Source organism: Dermochelys coriacea, chromosome 9, assembly GCF_009764565.3.
Source record: "Dermochelys coriacea isolate rDerCor1 chromosome 9, rDerCor1.pri.v4, whole genome shotgun sequence".
Classification (NCBI taxonomy): Eukaryota; Metazoa; Chordata; order Testudines; family Dermochelyidae; genus Dermochelys; species Dermochelys coriacea.
This window is the reverse complement of record NC_050076.1, coordinates 50,760,090-50,784,306: the sequence shown is the minus strand read 5'-3', so window position 1 is coordinate 50,784,306 and position 24,217 is coordinate 50,760,090. Positions and strand designations below refer to the sequence as shown.

General features: G+C 42.0%; 1 protein-coding gene across 8 annotated transcripts in view; it reads right to left on the bottom strand.

Moving 5' to 3' along the window:
- Nucleotides 1-24,217, bottom strand: part of SENP2 (SUMO specific peptidase 2) — a 52,683-nt gene that overhangs the window by 1,751 nt on the left and 26,715 nt on the right. For 5 of the 8 annotated variants that reach the window (XM_038416979.2, XM_038416978.1, XM_038416977.1 and 2 more), the window contains 12 exons: nucleotides 22,615-22,690; nucleotides 22,090-22,171; nucleotides 19,131-19,287; nucleotides 18,067-18,170; nucleotides 15,802-15,896; nucleotides 13,278-13,335; nucleotides 7,793-7,856; nucleotides 5,062-5,217; nucleotides 3,537-3,668; nucleotides 2,888-3,091; nucleotides 2,684-2,763; nucleotides 1,610-1,694 (listed from right to left, as the gene is read on the bottom strand). In XM_038416979.2, the coding sequence (XP_038272907.1) occupies nucleotides 1,610-1,694; nucleotides 2,684-2,763; nucleotides 2,888-3,091; nucleotides 3,537-3,668; nucleotides 5,062-5,217; nucleotides 7,793-7,856; nucleotides 13,278-13,335; nucleotides 15,802-15,896; nucleotides 18,067-18,170; nucleotides 19,131-19,287; nucleotides 22,090-22,171; nucleotides 22,615-22,690 (1,293 nt within the window). Of the gene's footprint in view, nucleotides 1-1,609; nucleotides 1,695-2,322; nucleotides 2,638-2,683; nucleotides 2,764-2,887; nucleotides 3,092-3,536; nucleotides 3,669-5,061; nucleotides 5,218-7,792; nucleotides 7,857-13,277; nucleotides 13,336-15,801; nucleotides 15,897-18,066; nucleotides 18,171-19,130; nucleotides 19,288-22,089; nucleotides 22,172-22,614; nucleotides 22,691-24,217 lie in introns of all 8 variants that reach the window. The other 3 variants (XM_038416982.2, XM_038416981.2, XR_005294963.2) reach the window with 2 other exon arrangements.

Genomic DNA, 24,217 nt, shown 5'->3' with positions numbered 1-24,217 from the left:
AGTGGGGCCTTGAACCCTACTTACTAGAAAAAATACATATTCCCCCACTCCTGAGTTAGTGCTTCCTGCAAGTGATGGAGGGGAGGAGGGAATTCCCATTCTGTACAATGAGAGCTACTAAAGGACAAGTTTTGCCTTTGATGATACATGAACAGCTCTCACTGATCCTAGTGGAAGTTGCATGCAAGAGAATTTAGCTCAGACCTTTAATTCCCTCCCCACAAGGTACTGGCTATAAATTAGAACCGTCAACATCAGCTTGTTCCCCAGTGACACAGGGCAAGACAACTCCAACTATCCAGGGAAGGACTAATGTGTGGGATCTATTACATGAATTACTACTGCCTGAGCACAAAGCAACAGGAGCTATTCACCTGCAGCTGGAGTTCACAGCTCCACAGGCATCCGAAGAGTTCCTCTGAACTGAACGTGACAAAGCCCCTGAAAAGCTTTGAGAACTGGGGAAGAGCAATTCCCGCTCACAACAGGCAGGACATGTTCTATGTGAGGCTGTGACACCCCAGCACCTTCAATTTTTTATTTCTTCTTCCGAACCCAATCTAGATGGTGACACAATGAGGGGTGGAGGAACTCTACAGACAAAGCTGTTTGAAGACCATGACAGAACAGACATTTATTTGAGAAGACTTTAGGTCGAGCATGGACAACAGCAGTAATTTGAAACAATCTTTGTAGGAGGAAAGAGGAGTCTCTCAAACAGCACAAACTACCTACCATAAATTTTTTTTCTTTAAATTTACACTACTATCTTAATGATATAATATTGCCAAAAGTTCAAAGCCAGATTCTTGGACTGCAGCTGTGAAATGTAGTTAGTGCATGTACAAAAGATCAACTACTGTACATAGTTCCTGTACAGGAATCGTTGACATCTTTCATGCATCAGCATGCACCTTAAAAGAATGAAGGTAAAGGCCATGTCTACACTTACAAGCTTACAGTGGCACCGCTGTACTGATACAGCTGTGCTGCAGTCAGAGTGCTCATGTAGCAGCATAATGCCGAAGGAAGAGAGCTCTCCCGGCGATGACATAAAACCAGCTCAACGAGAGGCAGGAACTATGTCAGCAGGAGAGCATCTCCCACTGACAGTGCTGTGCACACCAGTACTTATGCCAGCAAAACTAATGTCACTCTAGGAAGGGTTCTCCCCCCCCCGCAACCCACACACCACTGAGCAATAAAAGTTTTGCTGACATAAGGGCTAGTCTCGACATGGCCTTCGTCCTACTAAGGAATAATGGAGTTTGAGAGACACAGATATTTTTCTTGGACACAGCACCAGCTTGTTGGACCAAAGAAAGAAAGCTGGATGGATGTTCCAAGGACTCCAGTCCACTCCAGATTGCTAGCATTTTTTTCACATCTAAACAGAGTCAGGAAAGCAGCAGAGACAAGGCCAGTCAAGTAAAGAAGACACTGCTAAAAAGAGTCCATCACAACATTGTTTCCGGGATCCAGTTTGGGCTGCTGTATTATGGGCATTAGAGAAAGCCCACAAACAGCCTTAGAATTGTTTCTCTTGAAAGCATTTGTGGTTTTGGGTTACAGTTCATGGATCAGACTCAAAAACACTCTGTTCACATACATGCGATTTCATGCTGTAAAGTGTCCACTCTGAAGGATCAATATCTAGGTTCCTCTTGGTTTTGCTTTCTTCCTGCAGATATTGGCTGTTCAACAAAAAACAAAACAAAAAAAAAAAAAAAGAGGCATCAGACTTTTCTAATCAAATGTCTTCATATTTTAGGCCAATAGTCTGTAAAGTTGCCTGACAAGGTCTTCACTAATTATGCACCAATGACCCAAAGTACCAGGAAGGAGGATTATAGGATATAATCATACCATGCTGAAGGTAAACCCACATTTGCTTAAGAACTATTCACATTACTTAAGAGATTTTAAGATCAGAAGTTAGAGAGACTTCACAGGTAATGCTACAGACATGGCACTGCCAGAAAAAGTGAGGCCCATGAGAGACTGGTAGTGATTCACACACAGTCACACAGACCCTTTCCTCAGAAGTCAATCTCTAACAGAAGTGGGGAAGGGAAGAAGGGGAAGTACAGGGTGATTTTATGTAACGTGAAACTTGAGTATTGGTGCAATAGAAGAGTCAGTGCCAAACAAACTACAGCATTCACTCAACATACTGAAAGGATAATTATTATTTACATAAAAATTAACTCAAATGTCTCCAATAGAGCATACAAGAGGATTATGTATGCAATGTAATTTGGTGGGTTACATAAGAGCTGCAAAAAAACGGTAGAAGAGCTAGAAGGTAGAGGGATCTCTCACCGGTAATAGAGGATGTCAATATCCCCTAGGAAGGGGTTCGGATCCTATGAAGTGTGTTGAGGTTAATGTTCTTAAAGAGGAATGGACTTTGTCTTTCTATTGGCATGAGAGCTTTAACAGGTCACTCAATGATGGTTCATTCATAAGATGTACCCAAAACGTCTCCAGGAGGACAGAATATAATTAACAGCTGGATGATGTTACAATTTGCATATTACTGACAGTGACTAGTCTGGGAAGAGATTCTTGTCCATTACGGGGTAAGTCTTCGCTATGTAAATCACTTTTCCAGTGAGTAACTGTGGAAAATCCTTCCTGTGTGTGAGAAATGCAATAATATATTCACTAAGCATCTACTTACAGCAAAATCTCACAGATACTGTGGCCTCTTTGTCCCATTGAGTCAAAGTATTTGATGGTCTTTCTTCTGACATCTATTACCTGTTATTGAAAGACAAGCATTGGTGCAACAGCCATAGCCAAAGACTCCCTGCTGCCTACAGAGCAAGCCTTTTCTAGGTTTTCCTTTCCCTTCCAACTCAAAAGATGGGCCAATTTAACTCACCACTAATCCCCAGTGTACTCTCAGGTGAATGGGCACAAAGATGAGGTCTTGCTTGAAGAGATCCACACCTTTGGTCCATCTTTTTACTGCCTGGTAACTCCCAGAAATTAGTTTGGGGTAGAAGAAAGTACTAAAAGCATGAAGTACTGGAAATCCCTGCTGCTTATTTCTCTCCACCAGAAGATTCATGTAGAAATTAATTACCTATATAATAGAGAGTAGAGCTCAGAGAATGAAGGACACACACTCATATTTGTCTGTTAAAGTTAAAGCTTTATCTGCTGGACTCTTCAGAATTTTCAGTCTAAAAGACCACACTGACTTCAACTCAAGTTCTAAGACTCCTGTACTAACTTCCTTCCTTTGAATCCTGTGTTAAACACTTGTTATTTCACCTACTCCCCAAAGTCAAATCTGATCTTAAGTTACTGCTAACTCTTGAAAGCAGCATAATATAGGGATAGAGATATTTTCAGTATTGTTCCTTCTTAAAGGCCCAGCTTTCAGAACCCTATGGATATTCCTGTGGGAACTGAGGTGTGGATCAGAAAGCTAGCCCTTGTCAGCAGCTAAATGTCAGAAAGTTGGGGGCACATTTTAATATATATATGCATGCAGAACACAAACATTCCTATTGCATTAATTTTACCTCATCATTGAGCCAGTGATGGTTCCTCAGTGTCTGGATATCCCCACGGGTGACCTTTAATTTAAAGGCACTGCTCAAGATCTCATCCTCCTGGCCATGGCCTAATGCATTAGTGATTTCTCCTTCCATGTCCTGAAATGAGCAATTCACAATGTGACTAGCAAGAAAGTCCTGAACTAGGGTGTGTGCTGAGCAGGCCAACTGGTGCATCATACTAAGTTGAAAAAAGTATTTAAGTGAAATCCAGTAGAGGATTAAGCCTGCTAAAGGAGGAAGAGCTTGACCATACAGTGCCACCGGGGGGCGGGGGGGTGCACAAGGATACCAGTGTTAGTTTTAGAGCAGAGGATTGTTAACTTTGGTAGCTTTTTCTATTAAGTTTGTACATTAAAAAAGGTACTACACACAGATGCCTGCACTTCATGCTATTTACTTGGATGGTTACATTTTGAAGCGCCACTTAAAATAGCTTAAGTCATTTTGATTTATCAGATTACCCCAGCTCAGAACCATGGATATGTTTATACTGGCTCTGGTTTGGAAGTTCAGTCATTTTCTTAAGGATTAAAAGGGATAATGGAAGTTTAAGAGGCTTGAGATAATTCAACAAACACTAAAAACAGTATTGCAAGTGTTTCACAGTCAATCAATGCAGTTAAGTCAGAATAAGAGAGAAGTAGCATGCAGAAATAGAAAAACGCAAAACATGCACATTACAGAGCACAGCGGAAGAAAGGACAATTAAAAAAAGATAGTTTCAAAGAAAAAACGACCTGTCCCCCATGCAATATTGTAGCCCTTGTGATCCTCAGAAGTCAGCCAACCACCACTTGGTTTAATTGGAATGGGGCTGATAGCAGGGCATCTCAGCTCAAACTCATTTCTCACCTTTAGTTTACAAGGGTCTAGATTTGGTGGTCTTTGGAGCACAACACAAGACTAACCTAATTCCCCCAGACGTATCCGAGTGGGAATGAAAGGGAACATTATAGTGGCTGTATTGGAGGCCATGTTGACAGTTAGGAAGTCTGTATCTGATCTTACACACTGTTAGAACGGTCATGGATGCAGAGAGAAGTCTAAGTAACGTTTAGTTTCACTGCTGGTAGAAAAGGGATTTTGATCTGTGGACCAAAAATAAATAAATTCTATTTTTGATTGAGCTGAGCTAACAAATAAGGAAAATGCCCTTGTTTCCTCTATTGTAGCATCTACCAAGGTATGCACAGAAAGTAATCAGGTAGTTTATAAAGGAATGAGCAAAATCAGCCATTTGTTTTGCTAGCTCCCTGCAAAATCAGATGTTAGTGGATTGGCAAGAATGGCCTGATTCCAAGTGATTAGAAGGTACGATTAGCAGACAAAATTCACTTAAGAAGGGGCACCTAGAATCCCTGATCCCTTTTGAACACGGTTAGTACGTTAACTAATGTCAGATGGGCTTTTTTGTAGGTTTTTTTGTGCCCAAATGATTCCCTCCATTAGTTCACCTCTCCAAACTAGAAAGCCAAAAAAGGCCTGGTACCTCTGTGAGCTCAGGAAGGCGCTCTGTGCTCTTCTCTGGGCCTGGGCACTTCTGTTCTTTCACAACTGCAGTTGGCCTTCTGGCGACAGCAGAGCTCCTACTGCCCAGGCATAACCGAACTGACACCTCCTTTGACAGGTCATCCTCCAGCCATCTCTGTATACAAAAGGAAGCTCAATAGCACGTAACCAGGAAGTTATGATTTGTTGCAGTGCATAATGTGACAGTCTTGTTCAAATATCAAGTGAAAGCACTCAAATACTCACGACCATCAGATTCCACACCAATCGAATTAAACACTCAGTCTAGCTCTCATTAGGAGTCAGGTGAGGTATTGCAAGGACTGAGCACACTTCTATTGAATGTGCCAATTTTCAAATGCTTTAGACCAGGGGTTCTCAAACTTCATTGCACCACAACCTCCTTCTGACAAGAAAAAAGTACTATACAACCCCGGGGGGGGGGGGGGGGACCGGGGACTGACACCTGAGCCTGCTTGATCCCTGCCACCCTGGGGCAGGGGGAGAAGCCAAAGCCCAAGGGCTTCAACCCCAGACGGGGCCTGCAATCTCAGACCCACTGCCCAAGGCTGAAACCCCAGACAGTGGGGCTCGGGCTTTGGCCCCAGGCACCAGCAAGTCTAAGCCAGCCCTGGCTACCCCATTAAAAACAGGGTTGCAACCCATTTTGGGGTCCTGATGCAGTTTGAGAACTGCTGCTTTAGACTGAAGTTGTTAGGATTTAGCGCTAATAGCCCACTGCAGTTAAGTGGGTGAGAGGAAAGTGTTTCAGGCCATTTTCAGACTCAGGAAGACAATCACAGAGATTTACGAGTGGAAGGGACCTCAATAGGTCATTCTAGTCCAGTCCCCTCCTCTGAGGCAGGATTAAGTATCCATCTGACAGGTGTTTGTCTAACCTGTTCTTTAAAACCTCCAATGATGGATATTACATATCCTCCATAGGTACATTTGTTCTGGTGCTTAAACTACCATTCCCTTAAAGTTTGGAAGTTTTTCCTAATGTCTAACAAATCTCTCTTGCTGCAATTTAAGACCATTACTTCTTGTCCTGTCCTCAGTGGATACGGAGAATCATTTATCACCCTCCTCTTTGTAACAACCTTCTACATACTTGAAGAATATGTCCCTGTTATGTCTGTTTTTCTGCAGACTAAACAAACCAAATGTTTCCAATCTTTCCTTGTAGGTCATGTTTTCTAGACCTTTAATCATTTTTGTTGCTCTCCTCTGGAGTTTCCACATTTCTCAAAGTGTGGTGCCAGAACTGGACACAGTACTCCGACTGAGGCCTTATCAGTGCTGAGTACAGCAGAATTACTTATGTCTTGCTTAGAACACTCCACCCAATTATTCTGAGATATATTAGCAGTTTTTTTCCCCCGCAAAAGTATTATGTAGTGGACTTTTTGTTTGTGATCCCCCATAACCCGCAAAGCCTTTTCTGCAGTGCTTCTTCCTAGGAAGTCATTTTCCATTTTGTATTTGTGCAGTTGATTATTCCTTCCTAAGCACAGTATTGTGCATTTGTCCTAATTTAATTTCATCCTATTTCAGACCATTTCTCTAGTTTGCCAAGATCATTTTGAATTCTAATCCTGTCCTCCAAAGCACTTCCAACCCCTCCCAACTTGGTATTGTCTGCAAATTGTATAGACGTGTACTCTCTCTGCCATTATCCAAATCATTTAAGAAGATATTGAACAGAACCAGAAGCAGGATAGATCCCTGCAAGACCCCAATCAGTATGTCCTTCCAGCTTGACTGTGAGCCATTGGTAACTACTCCGAGTACAGTTTTCCAACCAGTTGCGCACCCCCTTTTAGAAGATTCATCTAGGCTATATTTCTCTAGTTTGTTTATGAGACTATCAAAAGTCTACTAGGGTGGAGGTCTATAGCATCAGTTTATGTTTGGGAGGTTCTTTGCCACTGTAAAGGGCTACAAAGGTGGTTTGGTTTTTGTGTGTGGTTTTGTTTTTTTTTTTAAAAGTCTGAGTATCCCACATACGCTGGATATTGGACAATAAAGACAGTTTTGTATCCAAGCTTGGTACTTCTCTATGTTTTAGACAGTAAGTTTTTCTGATATCCCATTTTAGCCTATTTAAAAAAATAGATTTGAGACACACCCATCTTCCCACATAACTGTATATAAAGCAGAGTAGTGTTATATTCCTAGTTTAGAAAAATGAAAATTAAAATAGAGTTAAAAATGCAGCAACCCTGAAAGAATCTTAGTAGTTAGAAAAAAGTTTACCTGGTTTACAAACTGGATATTTAACTGTGGCACCAAGCCAAATCTCAGAGACAAGAGTCGGGGGGGGGGAGAGGGGAGGGAACCCACGCAAGCAAAGCAAAATCTATTCAGAAAGGACTGATAATGCAATAGTGTACCCTATAGTGATGTGGATAAACTCCAATAAATGCTGCCTGTTTGAGGGTTTGCCCATCAGCTTCCAAGATGGACAGAAGAGAAATTGAGCAGATGCAGCATGCTGACCACAGCCCAGAATCACAAGGGGTCTTCCACCATCACTATCTTCTGTAAGTCTCAGACCGCACTACCACAAAAGCCATATGCCATGGGGTTAAGTACATTGTTCAATGATATGCTCAAGTACGGAAGTGCACAGTTAGGGTTGAATGCAGTTTAGTTATAGGATATCACATTTTTCAAAAGAGGAAAAAAGCTGGAGCTGCCAAACTTACCCTTTCATTTTTCTGCCCAAGTGTCATTTCAGGCTCTTGAGAGTTTTCTGCTGAAATCTGAGATCTTAGAGACAAAAACAGGGAGAGTTTCACAACTTATATTTACTTAGTAAGTTACCTTTGGGGTAAGGAGTCAGGGCTGTGTGGGGAGGGTTGGGAAATGATCTTTGTGGGGTTGGAATCTGGCTAACGTGCAAAAAGAACAAGAGTTTAACTTGACCCATTCTCTAGCATCAATATTTTGAGGGGGTGCAGGTGAGGAAGAAGGGAAAGGCGAAGGGAAGGAAATCTGGAAATACCCATCAAAAGTAGGGGACTGAGGCTAGTACCAAAGCATGGCTAAAATAAGGATACAAGATGCAGCTTAAAATTAAGATATAATGCATGACAATTAATTGAAAAGTCTTTTATAATGTAAATGAAAAATTCCTCATGAAAAGAGAGCACTAGTTTACCTGAAGGGTACGCATCCAGATAGGCCAATCTAGTTACAAGTCTGAAAAAAATTTTACTCCCTGTACGAGAGTTAGGTCAACCTTAACCTCACTGTAGATCCAACTAGGTTGATGGAAGAATGCTTCTGTTGACCTAGCACTGTCTCTTGGAGGGACAGATTACCTACATTGACAGGTTTTTCTGTCAAAGTAGGAAGCATCTAAGAGTACAGTGCTAAAGCAGCACAGCCACAGCATCAGACTTGTGCCACTGTAGTACAGACATGGCCTTAAAGTGGATGGCTAGAATAAGTTTACCCGACTCTTATAAGATTGCTAGGGGAGCTGCTATCCTTATTAGAAGAGGCTTACCCTTGAAAACCATACAGCATCCGAAGTGCAGCATGTTACTGTGCAAGGAATTCTACACTGACAGATTTTACTTCTATCAATATAAATGCTCCAAAATGAAAAAGTTCTCATGTTTCTTTTTGATCCAAGTCTTTTTTTTTTTAAAAAGGGAACCATAGATAATAAGACTTGTATTGGATCCTAAACCCACTGTACATTAGAAGACAAATTCAATCTAGTGTGATAAGACCGTTGATATCTGGGTTAGGTACCCCAGATGTTTTATAGAAAGTACAGCTTTGTACTTTTATAGCACAAGGTGTACAAACAGAAGACTTCTATTTAAACAGCCACTCAGATTCATAGACTAAAGCCAGAAGGGACAATCTTGATCTAGTCTGACCTCCTGCATATTGCAAGCCACAGAACCTCAACCATCTATTCCTGAAATGTGCTCATAGCCTCTCGCTAATTACTGAAGCCCTCAAATCATGATTTAAAAAGACTGCAAGTTACAGAGAATCCACCATTTACTCAAGTTCAAACCAGCAGGTGAACCCTCACTCTAGAAGAAGGCACCCCCTCATCCCCAAGATTTCTGCCAATCTGACCTGGGGAAAAATTGCCGTATCCGAGGTCAGAAAGGAATCAGACCCCAAGCATATGGGTGAGACCCACCAGTCAGAAACCTGGGCAAGAATTCTCTGTAGTAATTCAGAGCCATTCCCATCTAGTGTCTCATCCCTGGCCATTGAAGGTGTGTGCTACTAGCAGTCACAGATGGTCCACATGCCATTGTATGCAGTCCCATCATGCCATTCCCTGCATAAGCTTATCAAGCTCAGTCTTGAAGCCAGTTGGGGTGCCCCCCACCCCACTGTTCTCCTTTGAAGGCTGTTCCAGAACTTCACTCCTCTGATGGTCAGAAACTTGTGTCTCATTTCAAGCATAACCTTTTTGATAGCCAGTTTATATCCATTTGTTCTTGCACCGACATTGGCCCTCAACTTAAATAACTCCTCCACTTCCCTGGTATTTATCCCTCTGATATATTTTTAGAGAGCAATCACATCTCCACTCAGTTTTCTTTTGATTAGATTAATCAAGCCCACCTCCTTATGTCTCCTCTAATAAGGTAAGTTCTGCATTCTTCTGATCCTTGTAGCCCTTCTCTGCACCTGTTCCAGTTTGAATTAATCTTTTTTTTTTAAGCAAGAGAGACCAAAGTTGCACACAGTATTCCAGATGAGGTCTCACCAGTGTCTTGTATAATGGTAATACTACTTCACTCTCTCTCTCTCTCTCTGCTGGAAATACCTTACCTTGTGAAATTGCAGAACTGTGATACGTAATCTGTCACTTAAATCACATTCTGCACCAAATGACTGGAGTCTAGCTATTATGATGCCAATTTTTGTAAATAGCTCCAGAGGCGATCCCTGGCGATTACAGGCTGGTAAGCCTAACTTCAGTACCAGGCAAATTGGTTGAAACTATAGTACACAGAATCATCAGACACACAGATGAACACAACGCGTTGGGGAAGAGTCAACATGGCTTTGTAAAGGGAAATCATGCCTCACCAATCTACTAGAATTCTTTGAGGGGGTCAAACATATGGAAAAGAGTGATCCAGTGTATAGAGTGTACTTGGACTTTCAGAAGGCCTTTGACAAGGTCCCTCACCAAAGCTCTTAAGCAAAGTAAGCAGTCACAGGAAAAGAGGGAAGATCCTCTCATAGATCATTAACTTGATAAAAGACAGAAAACAAAGGGCAGGAATAAATGGTCTATTTTCAAAATGGAAAGTGAATAGTGGTGTCCCCACAGTGATCTGTACTGGGACCAGTGCTGTTCAACATATTTATAAGTGATCTGGAAAAGAGGGTAAACAGCGAAGTGCCAAAAATTGCAGACAACTATCTGGACTTTATACAATATTACTCAAAAGCAGACTGCGAATTATTACAAAAGGATCACACAAAATTGGGTGAGTGGGCAACAAAATGGCAGGTGACATTCAAATGTCAATAAATGCCAATACACAATGGAAAATCCCAACTATATGTACAAAATGGTCTAAATTAGCTGTTACCACTCAAAAAGGCTCTTAGAGTCATTGTGGATAGTTCTCTAAAAAAAAACATCTGTTCAATGTGCAGTAGCAGTCAAAAAAGCTAACAATGTTAGGAACCATTACAAAAAGGATAGATAAAATATCATAATGCCTTTATAAAAATCCATGGTACGCCCACCTCTTGAATACTGTGTGAAGATCTGGCTGCCCCATCTCAGAGAGAGAGAGAGGGAGAGAGAGAGAGAGAGAGAGAGAGAAAAAAAAAATCTATATTAGAACTGGAAAAAATTCTGAAAAGGACTACAAAAATGATTAGGGATATGGAACACCTTCCATATGAGGAGAGATTAAAAAAACCTGGGACTTTTCAACTTGGAAAGGTGATCACTAAGAGGGAATATGATGGAGGTTTATAAAAATCTCATCTTGTATGAAGAAAGCGAATAAGGAAATGTTATTTACCCCTTTACATAACAAGAACTAGGGGGTCACCCAGTGAAATTAATAGGCAGCAGGTTTAAAACAAACTGAAGTACTTCTTTACACAACGCACAGTCAACCTGTGGAACTTGTTGCCAGGAGATGTTGAAGGCCAAAACTGTAACAGGGTTAAAAAAGAACTAGATAAGTTCCTGGAGGATAGGTCCATCAACAACTATTAGCCAGGACTGTCAGGGATGCAACACAATGCTCCAAGTGTCCCCAGCCTCTCTCTGCCAGGAACTGGGAGTGGATGCGACAGGGGATGGATCATCACTTAAATGATTGCCTGTTCTATTCATTCCTTCCGACAGTGGCCAATGCCACAGGTTTCAGAAGACAGGATACTGGGCTAGATGGACTACTGGTTTGATCCAATATGGCTGTTATCTTCAGCCACAGGTGATAGGATGTTTTTGTCTTTTATAAAATTTCCTACACGAGTTCATTCAAGAACATAGTGATTTGTTTGGTTTCATCCACATTGTTATTGGGGCATTTAATGCATTAGATTAGGTATACCACATTATGATAGGCCTGTGTAGGATCCAAGGTGCGTTCTAGGAGGTATTCATCATTGTAGCAGTGGAGATGTCCACAGGTTTTGCGTCTGTTGTTTCTGTCACGGTCTGGTGTTGCCCTGGTGGGTCAGGGTGTGTTGGTCTGTGGGGAGCTTGCTTCAGATTATGAGCTTGGAGAAGCTCGGGGGTTGTTTGAAGGCCAGAAGTGGGGGTTCAGAAAAATCTTTCAGGATGTGGTTCCCATCAAGTCTGGGTTGTATTTTGAGGATATTGCATACTCGTTCCAATGTGGGACAACAGGTGACAACTAGGGGACTGCAGTCAGAGGTGGTTTTATATCTGTGTTGAAGCAGGTTCTCTCAGAATAAACTGGTGTCCAGTTCCATGATGCAATCTACTTCTCTGCTGGAGTGTCCTTGTTTGGTGAAGGCGGTTTTGATTGAGCTAAGGTATATATTCCAGACTTTCTCCTCAGAGCATATTCTGTGGTATCTGAGTGCCTGGCTCTACATAACAGATTTCTGGGTGAGTTTGGGGTGGTTACCGGATCTACGAAGGTAGAGATGGCGATCCATGTATTTCTTACGTATCGTGGTCTAAGGTTCCATTGTTGAAGCTGATTGTGGTGTCCAAGAAGTTGCTATTAGTGTGGAAGCACTTCAGAAGGAGTTTAATGGGCAAGTGATGGATGTTGAAGTTGCGGCGGAAGTCACACATGAAAATTTTAAAAGACAAAAATAACTGATCACCTGTGGGTGAACACTTTTCATAAAGCGATCACTCTATATCTGACATAGCAGTCCTCATCCTCAAAGGAAGCCTGCACACAACACTTTCAAAAGATGAGCCTAGGAGCTTAAATTCATAATTCTGCTAGATACTAAAAATCATGGACCAAATACTGGATTTATGGCTTATTACAACAACCTGTAACCTGCTAGTCCCCAACCCTTTGTCCAATGATTGCAGAGGTGTTAACAGGCCACTCTACCTTCTGCTAAACAATCTGTTACATCTTGCATTTAGCTGTAATGCAAGTACCACCTTTCCCAGAACTCGGTGTGTCTCGAATGCTTGTGTCTCTCACTAGCAGAAGTTGGTCCAATAAAAGATATTACCTTACCCACCTTGTCTTTCTAATACCATGCAATAGGATTTCTGTAGATCAGACTAGTGAGTTTACGCTTCCTCCTCCCAAACAGCTATTTACATACGTCTCTAACCCTACTCATACAAGGGAAAGAGAGGAGAGACATTCCTTCCCCAGTACTAAAAGCCTTGACTGCTAGCTGGGCACTGCTTTCCTCACTTTCTAGAGCTACAAATGTCCCTTACCCTGCTATCCAAATGTCCCGCTTTAATTCCCCTCCCTCCAAGACTATGATGCAGTTGTGTATTGTCAGTATGATAATGTGGCCCATCCTGCACAAGATGCCCATTACATGGCTATGTTCCATAATTTACTAAGTCCCTCCAAAGAGGTTTCTCCCCTGCAGGTGATGCAAATGAACTTTTATTTCCCCCCCCCATCACAGATATTAACATAAAAATACCAGGAGGTGGGAAGCCAAACAACACAGGAAGCTGAACATGGATGAATGTAATTAGGAGAGATTTTGTACCTGCTCACATCACTTCTCCGAGACCAGAGTGCGCCCCAAGTTTCAGCACCTCTGATACCTGCATGGAAGGAGGAGAAAGTATGAATTGAAAACAAAAGCAAAACAAAAAAAAAATCAATTAGGTTCCAAACTAGATTTGCCAGTTATACTATAAATGACTTTCTGATTAGCCAATCACTAAAAGTTGCAGAGCTAACAGATAAACTTGCTGAAGATAATACCCAGAGAAATGGAGGTTACTCACTGTAACTGAAGGTTTTTTGAGATGTGGAATGCAGATAGGGACCACATGTGGGTATGCATGCACCAGAGTCCAGAAATTCTTCAAACTAGTGTCTGTAGCTCCCGTCGTGCTCCCGACTGAGGGCATAAAAGGCAATGTGGGTCAACACCTCTCCAGTTTCTCTTCTTACTGCAATCGAACCAGATCCATAGCTGAGAGGATGGAGGGTAGGAGGTAGAATACGGATAGAGACCACATATCTTAAAGAGCCTCCAGTTACAGTAAGTAACCTCCATTTCTTCTTAGAGTGCTGGTCCTTATGTATATTCCACACATGGGTGACTGGTAAACAGTGTTCAGACTAGAAAAGGGTACAAGGAAGGTGGCAGCAGAGATGCCTGTAGAACTGCCATTCCTACAGCTGCATCTGCAGTTACTGCTTGGACTAGAGAGTAGCGTGTCATGAACACGTGGACAGAACTTTAAGTTGTTGCTTTGCAAGGGACCTGCAGTGGAACATCTGATAGGGATGCTGCGGAGGCAGCTTGTGCTTGTGTGGAGTGAGCTGCAATGCCCCTGGAACAGGAATTTTTTTTCCCCTATTTTGTAGCAATCTAAGATGCATCTCAAAACCCACTTTAGAAATCCTCTGGGAGGATATGGCTTACCCATGCGATCTCTCTGCTATAGCAATAAAGAGTCAGATTTTCTAATGGGTTTGGTTCTTTGCAGGTAGAATGCCGGGCACACCCGATATCAAGGAGTGAAGTCTCTTGTCTTCAGAATAAGCGAGGGGTTTCAGGAAAAATACAAGCAAGCATATTGTCTGATTTATGTGGAACTCAGAAACAATCTTGATATGGGAGGGCTGAAAAAGTCCTCACCAGGAGAGGGAGGCGAGAACTCTGGCAGGAACAGTCATTTGGAGTCGATGCAGTCCCAATTTGGCTGCTAATCTAGTGGAGACAAGTTTGCAGACACAAGCAGAGTCTGGTGAATGACATCACATAGGTACATGCACCCACGTGGCCCAACAGTGAGACACACTGGTGCCCCATATTTCATGGTTCATGTGGGAAATCAGGTTGCTCATCACACGAAATCCATCTGCAGGGAGAAATGCTCTTGCAGAGACTAAGTTCAGCTGTACTCCTATAAAACTTATTGTCCTTGTGGGTGACAAAACAGACTTTTTTTCATTTATACAAAATGCCTAAAATAGCAAGAAGTTACTGAAGAGATCCTATCATTGACATGACTTCCTGACAACGTCAGCCTACCAGGTATGGGAACACCATGTAGCACTGGTGCCTCACCTGGGCTGCCACCTCAAAGAAAATTTTTCTGAATACTCTGGGTGCTGTAGCAAGTCCAACAGGGAGGATCCAAAACTGGTAGTGTTCCTCTCCCACCATGAAACACAGGAACTTCTTGTGGGATGGGTGAACATCCACATGTAAATACATGTCCTTCATGACAAGAGCTGTGAACCACATTCCTTGCGGAATAATCATCCTGAATTTCAGCTTTCTGATAAAGATGTTGAAAGTCCAGGATGGGTCTCCACCCTCCATCTTTTTGGAGAATTAGGAAATATGGGGAGTAGAACCCCGCTCTTAGTACTGAGATGGGATGCACTCAGTCACCTCCTGATGAAGAATCAATTAGTGAGTGGTCCCAGGATGACAACTGGAAACAGAGTTTGTGAGAAAAGGAGGAAAAACTGTACGGAGTATCCCTGATGGATAATCTTCAGAACCCAACTGTCAGTACTAATCTTGTTCCATCAGGTTGAGGAGTTTCTCAAAGTGCTCCTTCCATCTCTCGACAATCTCCTCATTGGAGGTCAGCGTTTCACCACCCTTACCGAGTACAGCCTGGGCAACATACAACCGACCCCTTCTAAGGCGACAATTTTAAATTGGCCAACCCCCGCGTAATACTTAAACTTAAGGCCCTTGTACTATGTCTTTCAACTTGTTAGACAAGCTGTTCTGTACAGGAAGATAAACAGAAGTAACAGCTTTTATAGTAATAGCAAACAGAAGTGTAGTATAACAACTTTCCAACATGGATGCTTCCATATTTTTACATGCATTTATATACGACATGATGGGACTATTAAAGGCTAATGTATTCTATATACACAAGTCTGGTGTAATTAGACTTAATACATGCAGGAAGGCACAATTAAGGTATCAGTCTCAACCTTTGCAACTTCACTATTGCAAACTTAAATCTCATTCATTTAAGAGACTCACTGAGGAGAATAAGCCCAACTTGATGTCTATCCGCACTTACCATTCCTTAGTGTCACAAATGGAGGCATTCTCACTCCACATCTTTCTTCCACGTGGCCACCAGTCTTCATTGGCTCCTTGAGGCAACCTTGAGAACTTTGGTACAGCAAGATTTAGGAAAAAAAGTAGAAAAGTGTCAGAATTTCTTTCAAAGGAGCCCATACATATCCTATCTATCACCACTGTATGCAAATCCACTAAAGTAATGGATTATAGCTCCTACACAACCATGTGGTACCAAATGCTAGAAGTGATCACTGTTAAAGCAACAGAATTTGGTAGACCAGAATTGGCCTATAGATGCATTAATGGAAATATTCCAGCTCCAGCAATGCTTACACACACACAGTAGAAAAGCAACTAGTCAATTGTGCAACGTTTACATCCTGATGCATAATTACCTTTCACTATGCCAAAATGAATGTCCACTTTTTAATTTTTTTAAGGGGGGGCACGCGCGCATAGAATTTGATTTTGTTAGACAGCAAATTCTACAGGCTATTTACATAGTATATGAAATAGTATCTCTTTTAAACTGGCTTAGTATTAATTTTATTGAGTAGCCATTCTGTTTCATTTCGTATGACAAGATGTTTTCATTATGCCCTGCATAAACCTTGATTGGGTCTTTAAATCTTCTTTCTAAGGGCTGATCGACATTGAGAATTTAAATCAGCACAGATCTCTCTCTCAGGTGTGAAAAAAATCCACCCCCACCCCGAGAGAGATTGCTATGCTGACCTAACCCCAGTGTAGACAGTGGTAGGTCAACAGGGAGGTGAATTGCCTACACTGATGGGAGGAGTTCTCCCATCAGTATAGATAGTGTCTGTGCTGTAAGCACTTCAGATGTGCCGTTGTAGTTGTATAACTGTAGACATACCCTAAGCTAATGCTCCGATTACAGACAATCTTCAATGGCCTGCTCACTTGGTGAAGTTAAAGGTCCAGAGAACAAGAATTAAGTACTCCACTATATCATTTGAAATACTGTTTTTCTGTATTGTTTAAATACATCAGAACTAATCAAACAATTATTTTCTTTTTATCAGCAGTTGTCTGTACAATATACATATTCATTTCTCTTGGCAGCGAAAGAAGGAAGTTTGAACTTGTTGTTGTGATCTTAGAGTAGTCTGAGTTCTAGAGCATTAAGGTACTCCTTGATTTCTTACTAATCCAGTTAAAGTAGTACCATGCCCTAGGGTGGATGCAGTTTGAGGGTATAAAGTGTACTTAGACTGGTATAGCTTATTTCCCCGCTCATAAGGGAAAGCAGCTATACTGGTCTAAGCTCATTTATACCTTTATAAAACGTGTCCACACTAGGAGATGTGCCACTTAAGCTGTGCCACTTAACTATAGCATATTATATAGTATAGTTAAGTGGTACAGCTTGTGTTTAGACAAACCCTTAGCTCCCAGACAGCCTCAGCATTCCAGAAGAGCAGGCAGACAAAACCTGAGTTTCTGTTCAGAAAAGGAACCTCTCTAGGTCTTCATACAACACATAGGCACAGACAAGTTTTCCTTCCTTTGCAGGTCACCTTCAAGAATTTCAGCTCTGTATGCATGATTGCCATGGTCTTTTGGCCTTACCACAGATTGAAAAATTGTAAAACTATAACTGACAATTTCATATTAAGTAGGAAGAGATAACATTCATTAAACTATAGTTAGGCCTCAGAACAGGCTGTGTTAAGATAAAAAATTAGCTCCTTCACAGCATACGTCTATTCCACATCAGCAGCATAAGATTCATAAAAAGCATTCAGTGGAAGGGAAAATAAGTCCCCAAAACCAACTACACTGTCGTATAGCACTTGATATAGGATTTCATGGTAGAAATTACATCACTGGAGGCACTTGTGCTCAGAAAGGGGCAGGAAGTTTCCTAGTGCAGATACAACATAGGAAGCAGAAGAGAGGTAGGAGGAAGAGAGACACCCACAGCAATTTGTGATTCTTCATCTTTTGTACACTTCTGCTAAATATTTTGGGTTGGTTTTGTTTTGTTGTTTTTTTTTTTTTTTTTAAATAAAAGGCCACAGATAACTTTAGTATACACAACCGCATGCATTTCAAGAGGTTTAAAGCATCTGTCCTGGATCACATCAACAGAATTCTGTGGATTGCAACAAACTGATCCAATTTTGCCAACAACCACCAGAGTGCCCATTAAAAGAGTGACTTGATGTACCTCCTTGCCTCTCAAGAGAGGTCACTGTTACTAGTAAAAAGACTGGAATATAAAACGTGAAATTACTTGCAATGGTTTACAGCTTTGGGAGTGGAGTAGTTTCTAGGATATTTTTCCTTTACTAGTTCCAATAGTAGTTTGTACTTTTCTCTCTCTTCTCTTTGTACACCCTAAGAGGGGAAAAAAGCCACATTAAAACTACTATCAAGAAAAAGTGAAGTTTGTAATTAAATTTAATGCATACTACACAGTTGTTACAGTGTGTGAAGTTTATCTTTAGTCCTATTTAAGCAGGAATCGCATGACCAAAGCTGCTAAGTTGAAAATGGGCTCATGCTCATTATAGCAAGGAGTATAATTTTCATCCTCATCTCAGTTTTCAGCAGCTTTCTACTGTCTATCACATTCAGATGAAGGCAAGTCAGTGATAAATATCTACACCCTTATTACCATTTCCAGTTGTGGAACTGCCACATTAACTAGAATTGAGAGAAAGCAAAATCCACTTTTGGGGAGCTCCCACCCCACCAAAAACACCACTTTTCATAGTATCTAATGCCAGAAGGGACCATCAGATCTAATCTGACCTCCCATACATCACAGCCCATTACGTTTTACCCAGTTACCCCTGCATTAAGCCCAATAACTTGTTTGGCAAAAGCATCTTCCAGAAAGGCATCCAGACTGGATCTGAAGACATTAAGAGATAGAGAATCCTCAACTTTCCATGGTAGTTTGTTCCCATAGTTAATCACCCTGACTTAAAATATTTCTGAATTAGTTCTAATTTGACTTTGGCTTCATTTTCCAAGCCATTGGTTCCTGTTATGCTTTTCTCCACTGAAGAGCCTTTTAGTAGTTAGCGTTTTCCCCCATAAAGATACTTCTACTCTGAAATCACCTCTCTATCATGTTTTTTGATCATCCAGATAGACTGAGCTTTAAGTCTCACTGCAAGGCACTTTCTCAGCTCAAGACTATCATGCTGCTTCAAAAAACCAAAATTTTCACTGTATCCAATTTCACATCTTGCCACCTCAATACTCAGAGGTCTCCCCGTTATATAAACTCAGAAGTGACAACAAAAATGAGTTGACCCTATTTCAAAAGCTGTCTTTAACTGGACTCACCTCTTCCACAGTACAGTGAGGCCTCCTCACCAGCTTGCCAGCATCTGAAGTGGTGGCTCCTGACATGTTCTCCTGACCAGGCAATCCCCGTGGCAAAGAGCCTTCTGGAATGGATTTGGTATGGTGTTTGCTACTCATCCTTGTGTTGCAGAGGTTTCTGTTAAAAGGAGCGATTACACTATTAACCACTAAAACCTAAACCTTCTTGAGTCAAATTACATCTCAGAATGTTTTTGAAAATACATGCATTGTTGAGGGCAGAGACTTAAGTTTCATAAGGATATATGGATGTTCTGAATGCCTTTCAGTCAGGTGGAAAAATCAGGTCAAACCACTACTTGATAGAGAGATCCAAGAAATCTCTCTTACAATGACTAAGACATGCACACTGACTAAACAGACTGTTTACAACATACCATTTGAAGCTCCATTACATACACATGCTGCAGGCTAAACCAGATGCTTCAGGAACCGAACTCTGCCAGATCATGTTTTCTCCTTTGCCATGCCTCCCCGCCCCAAAATAATGCTTCCTACTTCTTCAGATGGCCCTGTACTTTTAAATTTTCTCATATGCTTCTTTCATTAAACCCTATTATAGTATAGCTGAACATCAACTACCCAAAGCCATGTTCCAATATGCCACTGAGGTATTTTGGGGGATATAGTTATAAGTATGCCATACAGCTGACACCTCATAGAAGAGAGCTCTTTTCACACAACTGGTGGAGTCTCCACCTGCACCCCACATTTACAATAGCTGCCATAGGAATTTTCTTCTTTCCCATTAAAAGGTTTTTATGCTGACTGTAGCGGGGTGGTCAACCCACTCCAGCACTGTATGGGTTAAAACAGCTCAGAGAGGGCTGCCTGGAGGAGCCAATAGTAAAAAGCAGCCCTGCAGAGGGCTGCAGCTGGGAAAAGCAGCCACAGCTGCGGCCACGCCCCAAGCAGGCCACAGCTGGCCCTATAAGAGAGCTGTGGGCCAGGAGCTGTAGGAGTCTCACTCTAACCCTGGAGTGGGAAGGTGCCTGGAAAACAAGGTACCTAGAGCAGAGCAGTGCTGGGGAATACAGCAGGGGAGCTCCAGCCTAGCAAACACCAAGGCTGCAGGCCTTGAGGAAGGCCTATGAAAAGGTACTGGGGCTGGAGAGGGGCATCCTCAGGATAGGCAAAGGCAGAAGGTTCTACTCCTTCCCAATGATGAGTGGCCATGACAGACTGCAGTCTGCCCAGTGAGCAGGGGCTAGATGACTGGCAGTAGCCACTGAGGCAAGGTGGGGATAGAGGGTTGGGGGTTCCCCTGGGAGAGGAGACCCAGAGCGTGGGGGCACTGCCAGGGGGCAGGACCCCAAGGTAAAGTGGCAGCAGGGTCCAGGAGGGACACGGGGGCCAGCGGCAGGCGACACCCCGGCCAGGAGGAGGCGCTCCGTACTCTGGAGAGCTAATTCCCAGACAACCAGCAGAAGGTGCCGTACCAATGAGTCATCACCTCGCAACACTGATATTCTGCTTCCCTCTGCTTTCTGAGAAACATTTTGGTTTAAAAGCTAGGAGCGCTAAGCCAGCTCACAGTTTAAACTTCCTATTGTAAACCATTTTAAAAGCAGCACAATTTCCTCTTTAGCACTAAATACCATGACCAGGCTGCAGGTCATGCAGCTGAAAGAGTTGAGCACCACTAGTTGAGAGAAGCCCATCGTAGTCAAAATCCTGAGCCAATTCAGAAAACTCAATCCATTTGAGCATAGATATCATCGGCTTCAGTACTGGCTTGGGGCCTACTCCCACAGTAAGAACAACTCACAGGGACACTGTAGTGTAACAGGGGGATCAGTACCATAGAATGAGCATCATCTTGTATGGAATAGTGTCCTTGCTGCACTCCAATATGGTTTTGGGGTGGGAGGCAAACAGCAGTATTACACAGTATCCTGGCCCATTTCCTTCCAATTATTGCAGTCTCTAACATCTTGGAGAAAACTGCATCAGGACTGTTCCAGTAGTGTGATCTAAATAGAACACCTCATGCAAAACCAGGGGACCCCCATCCTTTATTATAATTGGATAATTTACACCAAGGAAGTGAGCTCTAGCTCACGAAAGCTTATACTCAAATAAATATGTTAGACTCCAAGGTGCCACAAGTACTCCTTCTCTTTTTGCGGATACAGACTAACACGGCTGCCACTCTGAAACAAGTTTTTTGTAATTAAAACTTCTCAAACAAGATACTATTCCACACGCCTGCAAATTCTTCCTATCACCACCCCTGCAAATTCCATACTCTTCTCCCAAAACTCCTACATTTTTGTTCCTTGAAAGCCTCCAATCTTTTGTCCTTTTATTTACTCCTTCAAAGTTCCCCATTCCTTTGTCCCCACAAGCTCAAGAACGGACACAAATCATAACTTTCCCCCCTCTCTTCACACTTCCAGATCCCACTTCTCCACCCAATCACCCCAAACACATCCTCTGGCCTTCGCAAAGTTTCCCCCATACATCTTTGCTCTGTCTCCCCAGCTCTTCCTCAAGCTCTGTCTCACCCTCCCTAGGTCTATTTTGTGTGTGCAGTTTCCCTCCCACCTGAAGTTTTTGATGCACATTTTTCCTCCTAAAGATGAACTCACTGCTGGCAAGCCAGCTTCACAAATTTCTATACATACTTATTACCCAAATCTTTCCTTTTGGACTAGTTTCATTACTACTTGGTGTTGAGCTGTACAAATTTAAGAGAGTTTAATACATTGATAGGAAACAGTACTGCAGTTCAGCGGAGTGCCTGGTAATACTTTGCATTTGGAAAGAGCTAAGCACTACTATATATAAATGGATATTTAAAAAAAAAGAAGGTATTAGGCAACAAATGTGGGCAGACACCTACATTCTGGAGGAGCGTAGAGGATGCTGATTTTGGGTGGAGGGAGGGGAGGATACAAGTCAACCACAAGAATTTTACCTCAGGCAAGGCACAGTCCTGCAAGTAGTAGATACTGTCTCTTTACTGGGACCAACTCTAGCACCACAAGATATTTTCTTATCTATGAAAACAGAAACAGCCATTAGTAGTTGTGAGAGGGGAGTGAGTCTCAGAAGTTCGTATTTATGAAACCCTCACAAAAAATGAATGCATTTTAGATATGTTAAGCCAACATGTAAACTTACTTAAAAGATTTTAGGCATCACACTAGAGCATTGTCTGTCTTTTTCAGCTGCCACTTCAACGAAGGAAGTGACTTGTCTGAATAGAAACTGCTCCAGGAGGAGAGGCAGAAATGAAAGCAAGAGTTCATCCTGTGGTGTTCTAGATTTTAGAGGTATTGCTCTTACCGAATTCAGAATTATAAAGCACTTTAAAAATCTTACACAGAGGCATTATACAAGTGGAAAGTATTAATGCTGCTGTATACCACCTGCTGGGCATTTGAGTAGATAGGGGAAAAGAGGAAGGAAGAAAAAAGTGGTGGCGTCATGTCAGTCTTACCCAGTTGTAGCATTTCTATTCCAGGTGCAGAGTCTGTCAGTCTGTCAGTCGAAGAATCAGAAGAATTTGAAAAAGTCTTAAAAAGAATAAGGAACCATTTAAATACAATTTGGATGTGGATCAAAGCAACCTCATAGCCTACTCACTCAAATTAGAGAGATAAACTATGCTATTCATCCAGTGACCCAGACTGACTGGTTTGAATCTTGGCAGAACGTAGGTCTCTGCAGTTTCTACAAAGTGTCTTTTTTTTTAAACAAAAAAAAACACTTTAGATCCTAGAAAGTCCATATGTACACCTTTTAAAAAAAAAACCCACTTAAATTCTGAGCACAAACCCTATTGACTTTACACTCATCCCCCGAGAAGTTACCACTGTAATAGTGCACCCGATAAGGCTTTATGGAAATATGCTTATGAATGTATATATGACATTACTGGAATATATTTTGCGCTACGTCTGCCATGTAACATATCTCTGTAAAGATTATGATCGACTGAATTTATTCATCCTATTTGTATGCATGTGTCATTGTTTTATTCAAAGTTATGAATATTGGCTGTGTACTTGTTTGACTTTAAATAACCTTAATAAGGCATTTGGTCAGCTTCTTTAGAAAGGAATTTGCAAGCTAAGTGCCCAATCAAGAAGCACTTAACGCACAACGGATCTTGGAAGGCTCCAACCCACATAAGTCGTCTTCCTGGAGACATTCAAGATAGCATGTTGGCGATGGCTGCTGCCTGTAAAAACAGTCATGCATGGACATGTGACTTGCCCATGTGATTCCAAAACTCCATTTTGTAGCTGGATTCTACACAGGGGGGAGGGAGGGAGGGGTGTCCACCCACAACAGAAAGTTTATTTAAGCCCGTGGGAAATCCCTCCATTTTGTCTTCAAATGGCTCGAGAGCCTCTCCACCCGCAAGGATACCTGAAAGAAACTGGAACAAAGGACAGTAACTACAGGGGTGGGGTGAGTGATTGCTGGACCCAGACTAGAAGGAGACTAGTCTGTAAAAGGAAGTTTACTGGAATTCCTGAGGGTGAGGTTTTATCTGTATTCACTTTTCTTAGACAGACTTGCATGTTCTATTTTATTTTGCTTGGTAATTCACTTTGTTCTGTCTGGTACTACTTGGAACCATTTAAATCCTATTTTCTGTATTTAATAAAATCACTTTTTACTTATTAATTAACCCAGAGTATGTATTAATACCTGGGGGGGGCAAACAGCTGTGCATCTCTATCACTGTTAGACAGGGTGAACAATTTATAAGCTTTATTCAGGGTAAAATGGATTTATTTGGGGTTTGGACCCCATTGGGAGTTGGGCATCTGAGCGTTAAAGACAGGAACGCTTCTTAAGCGGCTTTCAGTTTAAGCCTACAGCTTCTGGGGAAGCGGTTCAGACCTGGGTCTGGGTTTGCAGCAGGCTAGCAGGTCTGGCTCAAACCAGGCAGGACACCGAAATCCTCGGCTGAGAGGGCAGGGAAAGCACGGGCAGAAGTAGTCTTGGCACATCAGTTGGCAGTTCCCAAGGGGGTTTCTGTAATCCAACCCGTCACAACCACATAATAAATAATCTTGAATAAGGTTTTC